The sequence below is a fragment of the Camellia sinensis genome, chromosome 11, assembly GCF_055761805.1.
Source record: "Camellia sinensis isolate YWXY chromosome 11, ASM5576180v1, whole genome shotgun sequence".
In the NCBI taxonomy this organism is placed as follows: Eukaryota; Viridiplantae; Streptophyta; class Magnoliopsida; order Ericales; family Theaceae; genus Camellia; species Camellia sinensis.
In genome coordinates this window covers 172978832-172991987 of record NC_138971.1, presented here as the reverse complement: position 1 = coordinate 172991987, position 13156 = coordinate 172978832, and the positions used below count along the sequence as shown (strand labels likewise).

The 13156-nt window shown below is 31.1% G+C and overlaps 1 protein-coding gene across 1 annotated transcript; it reads left to right on the top strand.

Annotated features, from left to right (window-relative positions):
- Window positions 1–11899: 11899 nt before the first annotated feature.
- LOC114316424 (dirigent protein 5) lies at window positions 11900–12871 on the top strand. The gene has a single exon (XM_028263082.2). The coding sequence runs from the start codon at window positions 11994–11996 to the stop codon at window positions 12606–12608; it is 615 nt and encodes a 204-aa protein (XP_028118883.2). The 5' UTR covers window positions 11900–11993; the 3' UTR covers window positions 12609–12871.
- Window positions 12872–13156: the final 285 nt, after the last annotated feature.

Genomic DNA, 13156 nt, shown 5'->3' with positions numbered 1-13156 from the left:
GGAAAAGAAAAGAGAAAAAATTTTTTTGAATAAAATATATTTATATTTTACACACTTTTTCTCTTTCTCTTTCCCTTTTCAAATTTCTCAATCAAACACAACATTAAAATTTTATTTTTATATAATACTTGACACTCTTTTTATTAAAAATTTGTTAGTCATATAAATAGTAAAATAATATTATCAGCTCGATTACTCTAAAATGTATATATTGCTCTTATTTATCTATATATCAATCACACTGCTACATAATTTTTAGTTGTTTTTAACTTTATTATAAATAAATAGATATAATTATATCAAATTTAAAAGACCGGTTGGATTTTTTTTTTTTTTTTAGTTTTAATGATGGTGATTCTAATTTACCCAAAAGAAATTTACTTATAATCATTGCTATATGAATTCATGAGTTGATTTTCAATTTGATTGAACATGTTTTAACGCCAGATCCTATTTGTCCTTGATTTTGGGATACACCCTAAGTGACCGACTTGGATTGGCAAGCTAAGTAAAACCTAAATCAAAATCACTTTTTTGTTAGGTTGAAGCTGACAAACTAATGGTCTAATTAGAATTTTATAATTTAATGCAAACACAATCATCAATAATATAAGGAGTGTTTTAGAAAGTTGATAAAAAAATTAATTTTTTGATTTGTTAGCTTTTTTGGTAATATTTTTTTTAAAAAAACTAATTATTTTGAAAAAAACTTGGCAAAAAAATCAAAAAATTGACTTTTTATGAAGTTTCCAAATTGTTTCTAAATCCACAAATCCAATCATGGATGACGAGACCAAAAAAACTTTCTACCTTTCACTGTCTCAACAACTCCCCTCTCGTCCGGTCTTTTCTTCTTGAAGTACCTTCTTCTGAGAGAGTTAAAAAAAAATAATAAAAGAAAAAAAAAATGTATACAAAATTAGAACAATCCTTTTATATAAATGTGAATCATAATTGATTTTGTGATTAGTTTTTGTATTTTTAAAATAATTCTATCTGATCTATCATGTGAATATGGGCTTACTTTGGAAAATGTTTGGGACTTATTTTGTGGATGACTAACGCACCGTCAAAGTGATTCTGATCCTTCATATATGTGTGAGGTTCATATCGTGAATGATTCAGATTTTTAAGGGTGTTGTGAAAGTGGGGTCTCAATCATTATTCTATTTAATAATGAAAAAAAATAACTATTTTACATGAAAAATAGTAAACAAAATAGAATTATTGCATTTTCTCCTACTATTCAAAAGATGCACAAGGTGTTATAAATCAAACGACCTAAATATTTTTTTCCCAATTAGAGTCTTCAATTATAGAAAATTAAGATTTAATTTTTGCCATAATAGAAAATTTTAAAACTCAGAAATTTAAAAAGTGTGGTACTGGAAATCCAAAAAAAAAAAAAAAAAGTGGTACCAACTACCACTAAAAAGATTGAAATTTACGTGAGATTCACATATATCAATACTTGAGATAAATTTATGATATGGTCACGTATTACATTAATGTCGGTGAATATTTACTCTTTAATTTGGCTGTGATATTTTTCTTTGTCGTTTTAACTTGGGCCTAATATGAAGTTTTGTTTGGTTGGTGGATGATCGAGAGAGCTGCCTATCTTTGACTTCCACTCAAGCTTCGTCATCCAATGAATCTAAAACCAAACATGTCTTAAAAAATGAAAGTTCACAGAAATTGCACTCAAAAAATTATTACCAAAAAAAAAAAAAAAAAAACACCCAAACGGGTGTGAGTCCACTATTTATTATTTTATAATAAATCATTGACTGTAACACAATAAAAAAAAAATTAGAAAATTATAAATTAGTGGAGCAATGAAAAAGTAATTGCAGTACGCATGAAATATTTTGGAGTGTAACTCTGACATATAGGATGAACTTACGTCATGCATATAGAAAACTTGTACCACCATAAAAATAAAAAGGGCAAATTACATATACACCCCTCCAGGTTTGACAAAATTACAGATACCCCCCTGAGGTTTGAGAAATTACGAATTCCCCCCTGAATGCTATATTTGCATAAGAAATTAGGGGGTAATTTGTTATGAAATATAAACCTCAGGGGGTAAATTGTTATGAAAATACAAACCTCAGGGGGCGGGATGTAATTTCCGAAACCTCAGGGGATATCTGTAATTTAACCAAACCTGGAGGGGTGTATATGTAATTTGCCCAAATAAGAATATTTTTTCACTGTATCACTTATATGCAATCTCCAATGTGAGAAATTGTTTACTTAAATTAGCTCAGTTGGCCAGTACAAAAATTGATAAAAAAAAAATTATTACAAGTTTTTTTTTTTTTTTTGTATCGTCATTTTTTTAAACATAAATAAATTAATCAAGTTTACGATTCATGAATTAAAGTTTTCCCCCTTACATTTCTTGTATGTGCTTTTATTTATTTATTTATTACTATTATTATTTTGACGGTGAAGTATCTAGTACTCATGTAATAGGTTTTTATTAGCGCTCGTTTGGGATCGACCTTTTCCAAGTGGTGCTGCACGCGGCACAATGCTAGTCACCAATTTTCATTTAAAAAAAATAAAAAAAATTGAAATGCAGTGTATTTGAATTAGTCCATATCACGTGCCACCGTTGAATTAGTCAGTGTATTCTATATCTACAATATTTTAATATGTTTTTATTTTTTTTTTAAATTAAAAAGTTATTTTAAACATATATTTTTTTTCTCTATTTTTTTACCAAAAAATCAAAAAATACACATATATAATTCATCCCAAATAATCCCTTAGTGTTGATGGTAAGTAAGATTAATAAAATATACACATAAACCCGCGACTAACTTTAAACGATACTTCGATCAATACGTTGAGTTCTATTGAGTGTATCGGTAGTGGATCCCTTCTTTTGAGTTGGATAAACTCTGGCCATTAACCAGTTATTTCAAGATTAGAGCCTGCAGATATTGTGATGTTTTCACGGAACATTTTTTTTTTGATTTAAAAAAAAAATTATAAATAATTTGCTAAGCAATAAAAATTTAAAAATAAAATAAAATAAAAAATCTGAGATTAAATTCATTCAACAATTATTAAGGGTTTATTTGTGATATTTTAAATAAATGTACTTTTTATCCCTAGATAAAAAAATAGTGGAAAAAACAGCTTCTCTAGTTAAACGATAAAGCATAGTTAGGTTCTTGCCCCATTGTGAAGTACCGTTAATAAATGTGTTGTACGTATAATCTCGCTTTATTTATAGAGTGGACTTCTTTGCCATTTATTTAAGATAATTTAAATTATTCAACGTAAAAATAATAATTTAATTAAACATAAATAAGTCATATGATCGGAGTACATTTATTTTTAATAAATAGATGATAATTATGTTAGAAATGGTTATAAAATTTTAGATAAAATTAGAATTTTTTTTTCTAAGTTTGGTGTATTTTTTAGGTGGGCCCGTGCGTCGATTTTCATAGGTCAAAGTAATAACGCGTTCTATGCTGTATTGTGATTCACGTGGTATATTTGGTTGCTGAAAACCATTACCGAATGAATAGGAAATTGAAGCCAAAGTGTGCTCCATAGAAATGAAGTTTTGGTAAAAATTCCTTAAGGTTATAAAATAGCTTGTGCCACATTGATTTGGTGGGAAGTTTTGAATGGGTTTATAAGGCATGGGTTTGGTACTTGGGGTGTGCCCCAAGGGGTACCCAAGTGTTTTAGAGAGAGAGGTTATAGGCTAGACCCAAAAATCATCACACGCGCGCGCCGCCTCCGCCGTCCATCCGGACTAGCCTGGGCTTGGGCGCGGGTGCGTGGTGTGTGGTTAGGTTGGGCTTGTTCGGCCTAATATTAATCTTTTTGGGCCAAAAATATTTGAATTTAATTTTATTTTTGGTAAAATAAAATTCAAAATTCAAAATTAAACTGGTTTGGTTTTACTATGCATCAAAACAGGGTCCTTCCTGTTTTTAAACCGGAATTAAACTGGTCCGGATTTACTGTACACCCAAATAGGGCCCTTTCAATTTTGGTTATCTGTTTGAATTATAATCCAACAAACCAACAGGTTTCATACCTGTTCAATTCAAAACCTACAGCCACTATTACATCTATAAATAGACTAGCCTCTTATTTGGATTAAACTCTAATTTCGTCCTTCATAATTCTGCAAATATTCTTTTCATATTGCTGCATTATTTTCTTCTGTGAGAGAGTATAAACACTTAGTGTGTTTGTTAGGCAAACAATTTGTAGTAGATCATTTTATCTTGGGAGATAGACATCCAAATTCTGAAAGCACCGTAGAGAGGACGAACCTGTCTTAAGACAGATTCTTATTTTGTTTTTGGTATCTTCATTGCATTTAATTTTTTGTGTTTTCAAAGTAATATTCTGGTTGGAAAAATAAATAGTGATTTATATTATTTGACAGATAGTAGTAATATACTGTCTCTTTTCTTTGACAACTAGTAGTAATATACTGATGTCATTAACAATTGTAGAATATTATTTGGTGTTACAGAAAATTATCTTGGTATTTTATTTTTCTAGTTTTAGTAATAAGAAAAATAAAGTTATATAATTTTTTAATTTTAGTAACAAAGAAAATAAAATTATTTTGTGTTTTAATTTATTTTCTAGTTTTGGTAATTAGAAAATTATTTTGTGTTTTTTCTGATTTTTGTAATCAGATAGTTTTGTGGTATTTTATTTTCTAGTTTCAGTAATAAGGAAAATAAAATTACAGTATTTTCTAGTTTTAGTAACAAGAAAAATAAAATGATTTTGTGTTATAATTTATTTTCTGGTTTTAGTAACTAAAAAATTAATTTGTGGTTTGTTTTTCTAATTTTTTGTAATCAGATATTATTTCGGTATTTTATTTTACTAGTTTAAATAACAAGGAAAATAAAATTATTTTATGTTATAATTTATTTTCTGGTTTTAGTAACTAGAAAATTAATTTTGTTAATTTATCATAGTTCTTTTGACTTTATCGTAGTACATGGGAGAATTTGTTTCTGGAGTAAAATATTAATTTACAAACAAATTTCATTTTTATTACAAATAAACCTTTGTGGCAAATTTAGTTTTTTTATTGGTTTTTTGAATCATTTTTAAATTTCTGTGTGTGGATTTGTAGTCGTGAATAGTTTCTGCATATGAGTCGGAATAATATATATATATATATATATATTCACAAGGACTTTTGCTTGCATATTTAATTAGTTTATTTATGTACAAATCAAACTTATTAAATGAAGGTATGTTTTGTCATTTTGGAGTTTAAAATTCAAAACGCATTGAATTTTATTTATGAGTTGAGAATCTTTTTATTTCATGATGCAAATTTTGAGATCATGCATGATTAATTTATTTTGTTAATTCATTATTTTTACTTGATGCGTTAGATATGCATGTATGATGTCAACTCAAGTTATTTCTTAACAAAAATTTCATGTAATTTGGAATGTTAAATTGATATGTTGATTAATTTAAGTTTTTTCAATCAATTTTGAATGGGTGTTTAAACACCAGAGAAATTTAAACATGAAGATGTATGTAGTTATATCGTTCCATTTAATTGGAAAGTAAATTTAAGAAATCTTTTATGTTGATTTTTAGTTTACTTTGAATTATGTGACATGAGATGTCATTAATAATTATTTTACTTGCGTAGTAGAATTTGTTAAATCATGAACCATTTTATTAATATGGGGGTGTATCTCTTGCATTAGTTGAGATAATTTAATTTTCTTCTGTCACAAATATTTTTATGACAGTGACATTTATTTGTTATTGAGTTACAAGAATGTATACAATCAAATGGGTTTTTGAATTGTTTGATTCTTAGGGAAAAAAATTTATGAGGATATGATTTTGTCAAAATATTAATTCTGACTTGAGTAGTCATAATTATTTTGGTTTTTTTCTTGAATTTGTTTTGAAATTCATTGATTTATATCAGAAGTAATAGGGTTGGTGAATATGATGCACCATTAGATGAATTTTGTGCACAACATGGCATTATTTACCAAACTACAGCCCCTTATTCTCCACAGCAAAATGGAATTGCTGAAAGAAAGAATAGAACTCTAAAAGAAATGATGAATGCCATGTTACTAAGTTCAGGCTTACCACAGAACTTGTGGGGGAAGCAATATTGTCTGTTAATTATGTTCTTAACAGAATACCCCACAAGAAAACAAACAGCACTCCTTATGAATTGTGGAAAGGTTGACCGCTTTCCTACCAATACTTAAAAGTGTGGGGGTGTTTGGCAAAAATTGAAGTTTCTGTTCCTAAAAAGACTAAGATTGGACCAAAAACAGTAGCTTGTGTGTTTATTGGTTATGCTTAGAATAGTAGTGCATATCGGTTTCTGACTTATAAATCAGAAATACCTGATATAAATGTGAACACTATTATAGAGTCAAGGAATGCTGCGTTTTTTGAACATGTCTTTTGTTACAAGAAATGACAGGAATTAAATTCGCAGAAAAGAACTTATGATTGTACACAAAGTCAAGAGACTAATGACAATCAAACACAAGAGACTAGTAATAGTCTCGACCAACAGGATTTAACTGATGATGAACCAAGACAAAGTAAGAGAGCGAGAATATCAAAATCCTTTGATCCAGATTTTCTGACATACTTGTTAGAAAATGAACCTCAAAGCTTTAAGGCAGCAATGACAGGTCCTGAAGTACCTTTGTGGAAAGAGGCTGTTAATAATGAAATTGAATCCATTATACAAAATCATACTTGGGAATTGGTGGATCTTCCACCAGGTTCTAAACCTCTTGGATATAAATGGATATTCAAGAGAAAAATGAAAGCAGATAGTTCAATTGACAAGTATAAAGTACGACTTGTAGTTAAAGGTTACAGTCAAAAGGAAAGTCTGGACTATTTTGACACATATTCCCCTGTGACAAGAATAACTTCCATTCGCATGCTTATTTCCATAGCGGTGTTGTTTAATTTAGAAATACATCAAATGGATGTTAAGACAGTTTTTTTAAACGGTGATCTAAATAAAGAGATCTTTATGGAGCAACCCGAAGGATTTGTAGTATCAGGGCAAGAAAAGAAAGTTTGTCGACTTGTAAAATCCCTTTATGAATTAAAACAAGCACCTAAGCAATGGCATGAAAAATTTGATCATGCAATGCTTACTAATGGGTTTAAGATAAACGAATATGACAAATGCGTCTATGTTAAAAACACTGACCAAGGATATGTCATAGTTTGTCTTTATGTGGATGACATACTTATCATTGGAAGTAGTCAAAACATGATCAAATCAACTAAGCAGATGCTTAACAAAAGATTTGATATGAAAGATATGGGGGTCGTAGATGTTATATTAGGAATGAAAATTACTAAAACATCTGACGAATATGCATTATCTCAATCACATTATATTGAGAAAATTCTTGATAAATTTATCAAGGATGATATGAATTTAGCTGGAACACCTGTAGACGTCAATCTTTATTTATCAAAAAATAAAGGTGATGCAGTGTCTCAGTTAAAATACTCTCAAATTATTGGAAGCTTAATGTACCTAATAAATTGTACTCGTCTTGATATAGCTTATGCTATCAGTAAATTGAGTAGGTACACTAGTAACCCCGGAGAAGACCATTGGAAAGCGATCATTCAGGTTCTTAGATATCTAAGATTCACCTGTGATCATGGTTTGAACTTTACTCAATATCCAGCAGTACTTGAAGGTTATTGTGATGCCAATTGGATATCGGATACTAAAGATTCAAAATCTACTAGTGGATGTCTTTACTCTAGGAGGTGCTGCTGTTTCTTGGAAATCCATGAAACAAACTTGCATCACACGATCCACAATGGAATCCGAGTTTATTGCTTTAGACAAAGCAGGAGAAGAAGCAGAATGGCTCCGTCACTTCTTAGAAGACATTCCAATGTGGCCAAAACCTGTGCCAGTTATTTGCATTCATTGTGATAGTCAATCTGCAATAGATAGGGCACAAAATCATATGTATAATAGTAAGTCACGACATATTCGTCGTCGACATAATACTGTAAGGCAATTGTTGTCAAACGGAATAATCTCAATAGATTATATAAAATCTAAAGAGAATATTACGGATCCGTTAACAAAAGGTTTGACAATAGAGCTAGTGTATAGTTCATCGAAGGGGATGTGATTAAAGCTTATTACATAAGAGTTGTCATAATGGTAACCCTACTTATATGACTGGCGATCCCAAGAACTAAGTTCAAAGGGACAACTAAGTTATGTATGGCTCTCCAGAAATCACCAAGGGATTAAAATTCCTGCCCATTCCTATGGTGAGAGTGATATCTGCAACATATGTTGTCTGTAGGGGTATAAAGATAAGCTTTGCTTTTAATGATTACTTATATCTTGATTAAGGCATAAAATCAAGATGAGTATAAGGAGATACTCACAATAAGAATCACCTATATGAGTGTTGAACTGGGGCCGGTTCTATGAGAATGAAGAGGCTAAATTCTCTAGAAACACTTATGAAAACCAAGCGCGTTCAAGGCCAAAATGAACATAACAGTGAGAACCACGATGTGTTAGAAGATATTTTGTGTGAAATCTATTGTCTTGGCTTACACAAACGGCTGAACAATTCAAGACATCGCGTCTATTGGTTAGCCAGTAAGTCCGATAGGTTATCACTAGGGAAGGTTCAAGACCGAAAGCTACCTATATTGATGCAAGATATTTTCGATTTATACTCTTTCGATGAAGTCTGCAAATTGTTACATTTTCGTTGTCCTACAAACTATTATTTAAAAAATAAAAAGTCTAGATACCCAAAAAAACAAATCAAATAATAATTAAGAATTTCAAATTTATAGATTTTTAAAATTTATTATTGTGGAGCTGCACCATCAATAAATCTCGGGTTATGATTGTAAATTTTGGGCAATTATTTTTTTTTTGATTTCTCCCTTTGGGGTTAGTAGAAATATATATATATATATATATTTTAAATAGACTACTTATTTTTTTTTAATAACAAATATAATCTAATAATTAAATAATTATAAATATCTAATTAATTAATTCTCTCGTATGAATAATTTTAAATTATAGAAATCAGAGCAGAGGGTTCTCACACTTACCAATTGTTGACTGCCCACGTCTTTGGCTTTATTTGGTAGAATTTTTTAAAATTAAATATTGATAATTAATAAATAAAAGTTAAAGTATCTATTCTGTAGTTTTTAAATAATCAATTTGTTTTAATTTATTTAAATAATTTCTACTTAATAAATTATAAACAAAAGTTACATCAAGCAATTTAACACAAACTTTCAAATTCAAATAAAATATAATCACCTCCTGTAACGAGCAGCCATTTATTTGCTGAGACTATAAATATGCATTTGGACTACACAAATTAATATATTTATCATATTAATTAATAAATTAAATAAACCGACAAAAATGTCATTTTCTTGTCCACCAGTGACACCTTCTAAATCCTACTTGCAAACCGACATCTAGTCATCGTAGTTGGTGGCCATACCTCTCTGTTTTTTTGATAATGGGTTGGTGAGCATATATTCTTTATCAAAAATACTAAAAATTTATTGGAAGATGGAATTTTTATACATAATTTTAATCAAAACGATGAGCAATGATATTTTTAGAAATATAAACTATGTTGATGGGTTATCAAAAACACTAAAAATTTATTGGAAGATGGAATTTTTATACATAATTTTAATCAAAATGATGTTGAAATGATATTTTTAAAAATATAAACTATATTGATGGGCCTTTTTGTTTTAAAGTGATAAAATAAATAAATAAAATAAAAACTTTACGTTAGATTTTGTTGATTTTTTTTCTGTATATTTATATAACACTACTCAAAATTTATAAATAAAATAGTTTAAAATAATGATATATAAACATAATTTTTACATACAATGTTACAAGCATAGTAATTTCATCTCGAAGTAAAATGTCACCATTTTTTTTTTTGATCAGTAAGGAAAAATTTCATTAATTAACATGAAATTAAAGGTACAGGAAGATGAAATGCACTGAGAGGGATTCGGAAAGTACAAAATACCCCTACTACTGCTACTCACAACCATACAACTAACCTCTCGGCCTCACAAATTTTTTTTTTTTTAAAAAAACAAAAAAAGTTAAGAAGGACTTAACAGAAAATAAAATACATGATTCCCCAGAAAATTAACCCACCAAAACAATCAAATTGCTAAAATTAACACTCCTAACACCCAAGCTTGTAACCCAATTATTTTATACACCTACTACACACCCAGAGCCCACACTACCCCAGACCCATGCCACCCACGCCTATTCTGCTGTACATACCCACGCCTAGGATGCTGCACTTCCAAGGCCAACCACCCGCCTGAACACAACGTATTCACCACGCCAAGACCCACACCTAAGCTGCTACACTCCCAAGGTTACACAACGCCTATGCTGCTGCACTCCCGAGGCCACACCACCGAAAACACCATAGCCACCAGCTCCATGGGCCAACACCGGAATCAACCATCAACCAACCACCGACCTGAACACACCTATGCTACTAAACCGACCGAGAAAACTCCATAGCCAACATCGGAAAACTCCAACGCCTATGCTGCTGCAACACCCCTGCTAAACTTGACATTGGAGCTCCAACACTTGCTGCCGAAGACAGATCATCACCCACTGCCACCACTATCTCTTCCGCTGCAACTCCATAGCCAACACCGCTAACTCACACCCACCGCAGCTCCACACACTGACCAAAACACCGACCAACCGCTGGGACACCTCCATACATTAAGAAGAAGTTCACCCCTCAAACTCTCACCCGAAGAGGAGCGCTCGAATAAAAACTAGACAGATCGGATTGACTTCGACACCCATGTTTCCGTCCAAACAAAGCATCGAAACTTCTCCACCAACCTGAACCAGAGTTCACCCCTCAAGCTCCTACTCGCAAAAGAGCACACGAATGAAGATCCTAGACGTCCCCTGATGAATCAGCTATAGCGGCCCCGAGTCACCAAAACAAACCAACCGTAGCAACACAAAACACACCTAGGTGGGAGAAATGGGAGAATCAAGTTTATTGGAGGGAAACACTAACAAACGAACGCTGGAAAGAGCTAGGCCAGCCGACCTAAGAAGAGGCCTGGAGAGGAGGTTTTTAGAGAGAGAGAAAGAGAGAGAGAGAAAAAAAAATTGTAACAGTGATCATAAAAATTATGTTTGTAAAATAAAATGTCACCATTGTATCTTATAATTTTAAGAATGTTGGCAGATCATTCTCATTAAGTTTTTTTCTAATAAAAATTATGTTTGTAAATTATTTTTAAACAAAATTTTTGTACAAAATGATAGGACTTTTGCTGGATCCTTCATTTCTAGTAAAAAATAATTTTTTTTTATCCACCATGAAAATTTACTCTAAAAAGTAAGTGTGTGATGTAAATGTAAAGTTGGCCAGATATGGATTACTCTCACAATGATTAATTTTTTTTTTTAATAATCTTCACAGTAACTTTCTATTGTTTATTAAAAAAAAAAAACTAATCATCATTTTTTTTTTTAAAACTCAACACGTGGCCCATTGGACTGACTAATGGAGACCAATCTCGTCTCCCACTTAGGAAAATCCCAATTAAAACCAAGGTAAAGTTCTGTATAAATTGACCTCAAAAAATTATTTACTTAAGAGACTAAAGTTTTGAATTTAAGAAGTTTAGAGAGCGCACACCTCCGAACTCCAAGCCTTGACCACTAAGCAAATTCTTGAGATTAAAAATAATAATAATAATAAAAAATAAATAAATAATCATCATTGTTTTCTTGCTTTGAAAAATGCCATTAATTTATGTAGACAAATCATTCTCCTCTTGAAAAAACAACAATAACACATCATTCTCACTATCCAAAATCACCTTCCAAACACTGTAAAAATTGCTCTATAAATATGAGGAGAAATCAGCTCAATTCCACCACAACCCATAACCCAAAACACACAAAAAAACCACCAAACAAAATGGTTTCACAAAAATCTCTCACTCTCTTCTTCCTTCTCCTCATCTCCTCATCTCTCCTAGTTCACTCAAGACCCACCTCCACAAAAAAGCCATGCAAACGCATAGTCCTCTACTACCACGACACCATGTTCAAAGGCGACAACACCGCCAACGCCACCGCCTCCATCATTGCCAACCCTAATGGGACCGGGCTCGGTCCCTTCAAGTTTGGCAAGACGGTGGTGTTCGATGATCCCATGACCACCGACAAGTCTTTACGTTCTCCTCCGGTTGCTAGAGCTCAGGGCCTCTATTTTTATGACATGAAGACCACTTTCAATGCATGGTTTGCTTATTCTTTGGTTTTCAATTCTACTCAGTACAAAGGTACTTTGAATATCATGGGTGCTGATATGATGGATGAGCCTACTAGGGATCTTTCGGTGGTCGGAGGTACAGGTGATTTCTTCATGGCTAGAGGGATCGCCACGTTTATTACCGATGAGGTTGAAGGTGCTGACTATTTTCGAGTTGTGATGGATTTGAAATTGTACGAATGTTATTAGAGTGAGTTTTTTTTTTTTTTTATGGGTTTTGGTTTATAATAATGTTATTATCTCATGAATTGAGAAAATAATTAAGGAAGTGTTTTGTATAATTTATTTGAACTGCTTATATATATATATATATAATTTTTTTTTTTTAGGGAGGTGGGAGGGAGAATCTGTTCGAAATGTTTGATGCAGTTTCTGAGTTTTTATTTTTAAGTTTGTGTAATATATGTCAATTTTGGCACTGCTCAATAATAATAAGTTATTTATGTTGCAAATCATCTTGATTTATTTATTTATTTATTTATTTATTTTTCCTTGAAAAATGGTTTGCAAATTAAAATTCAGACAAAAATAAATATAAATAAAAAAGGGTAAATTATAAATATATTTCATGAGATTTAATTAAAATACGAATTACTCTTGTAATTCTAAAAATTATATTTCACCAAGGACGGCAAACGAGCCGAGCCAAGCTTTGTTGAACTTGAGCTCGGCTTGTTTACTTATTGAGCTTGTTTATTGGGCTCGAGTTCGGCTCGATAAGAAATTGGGTTCGAACT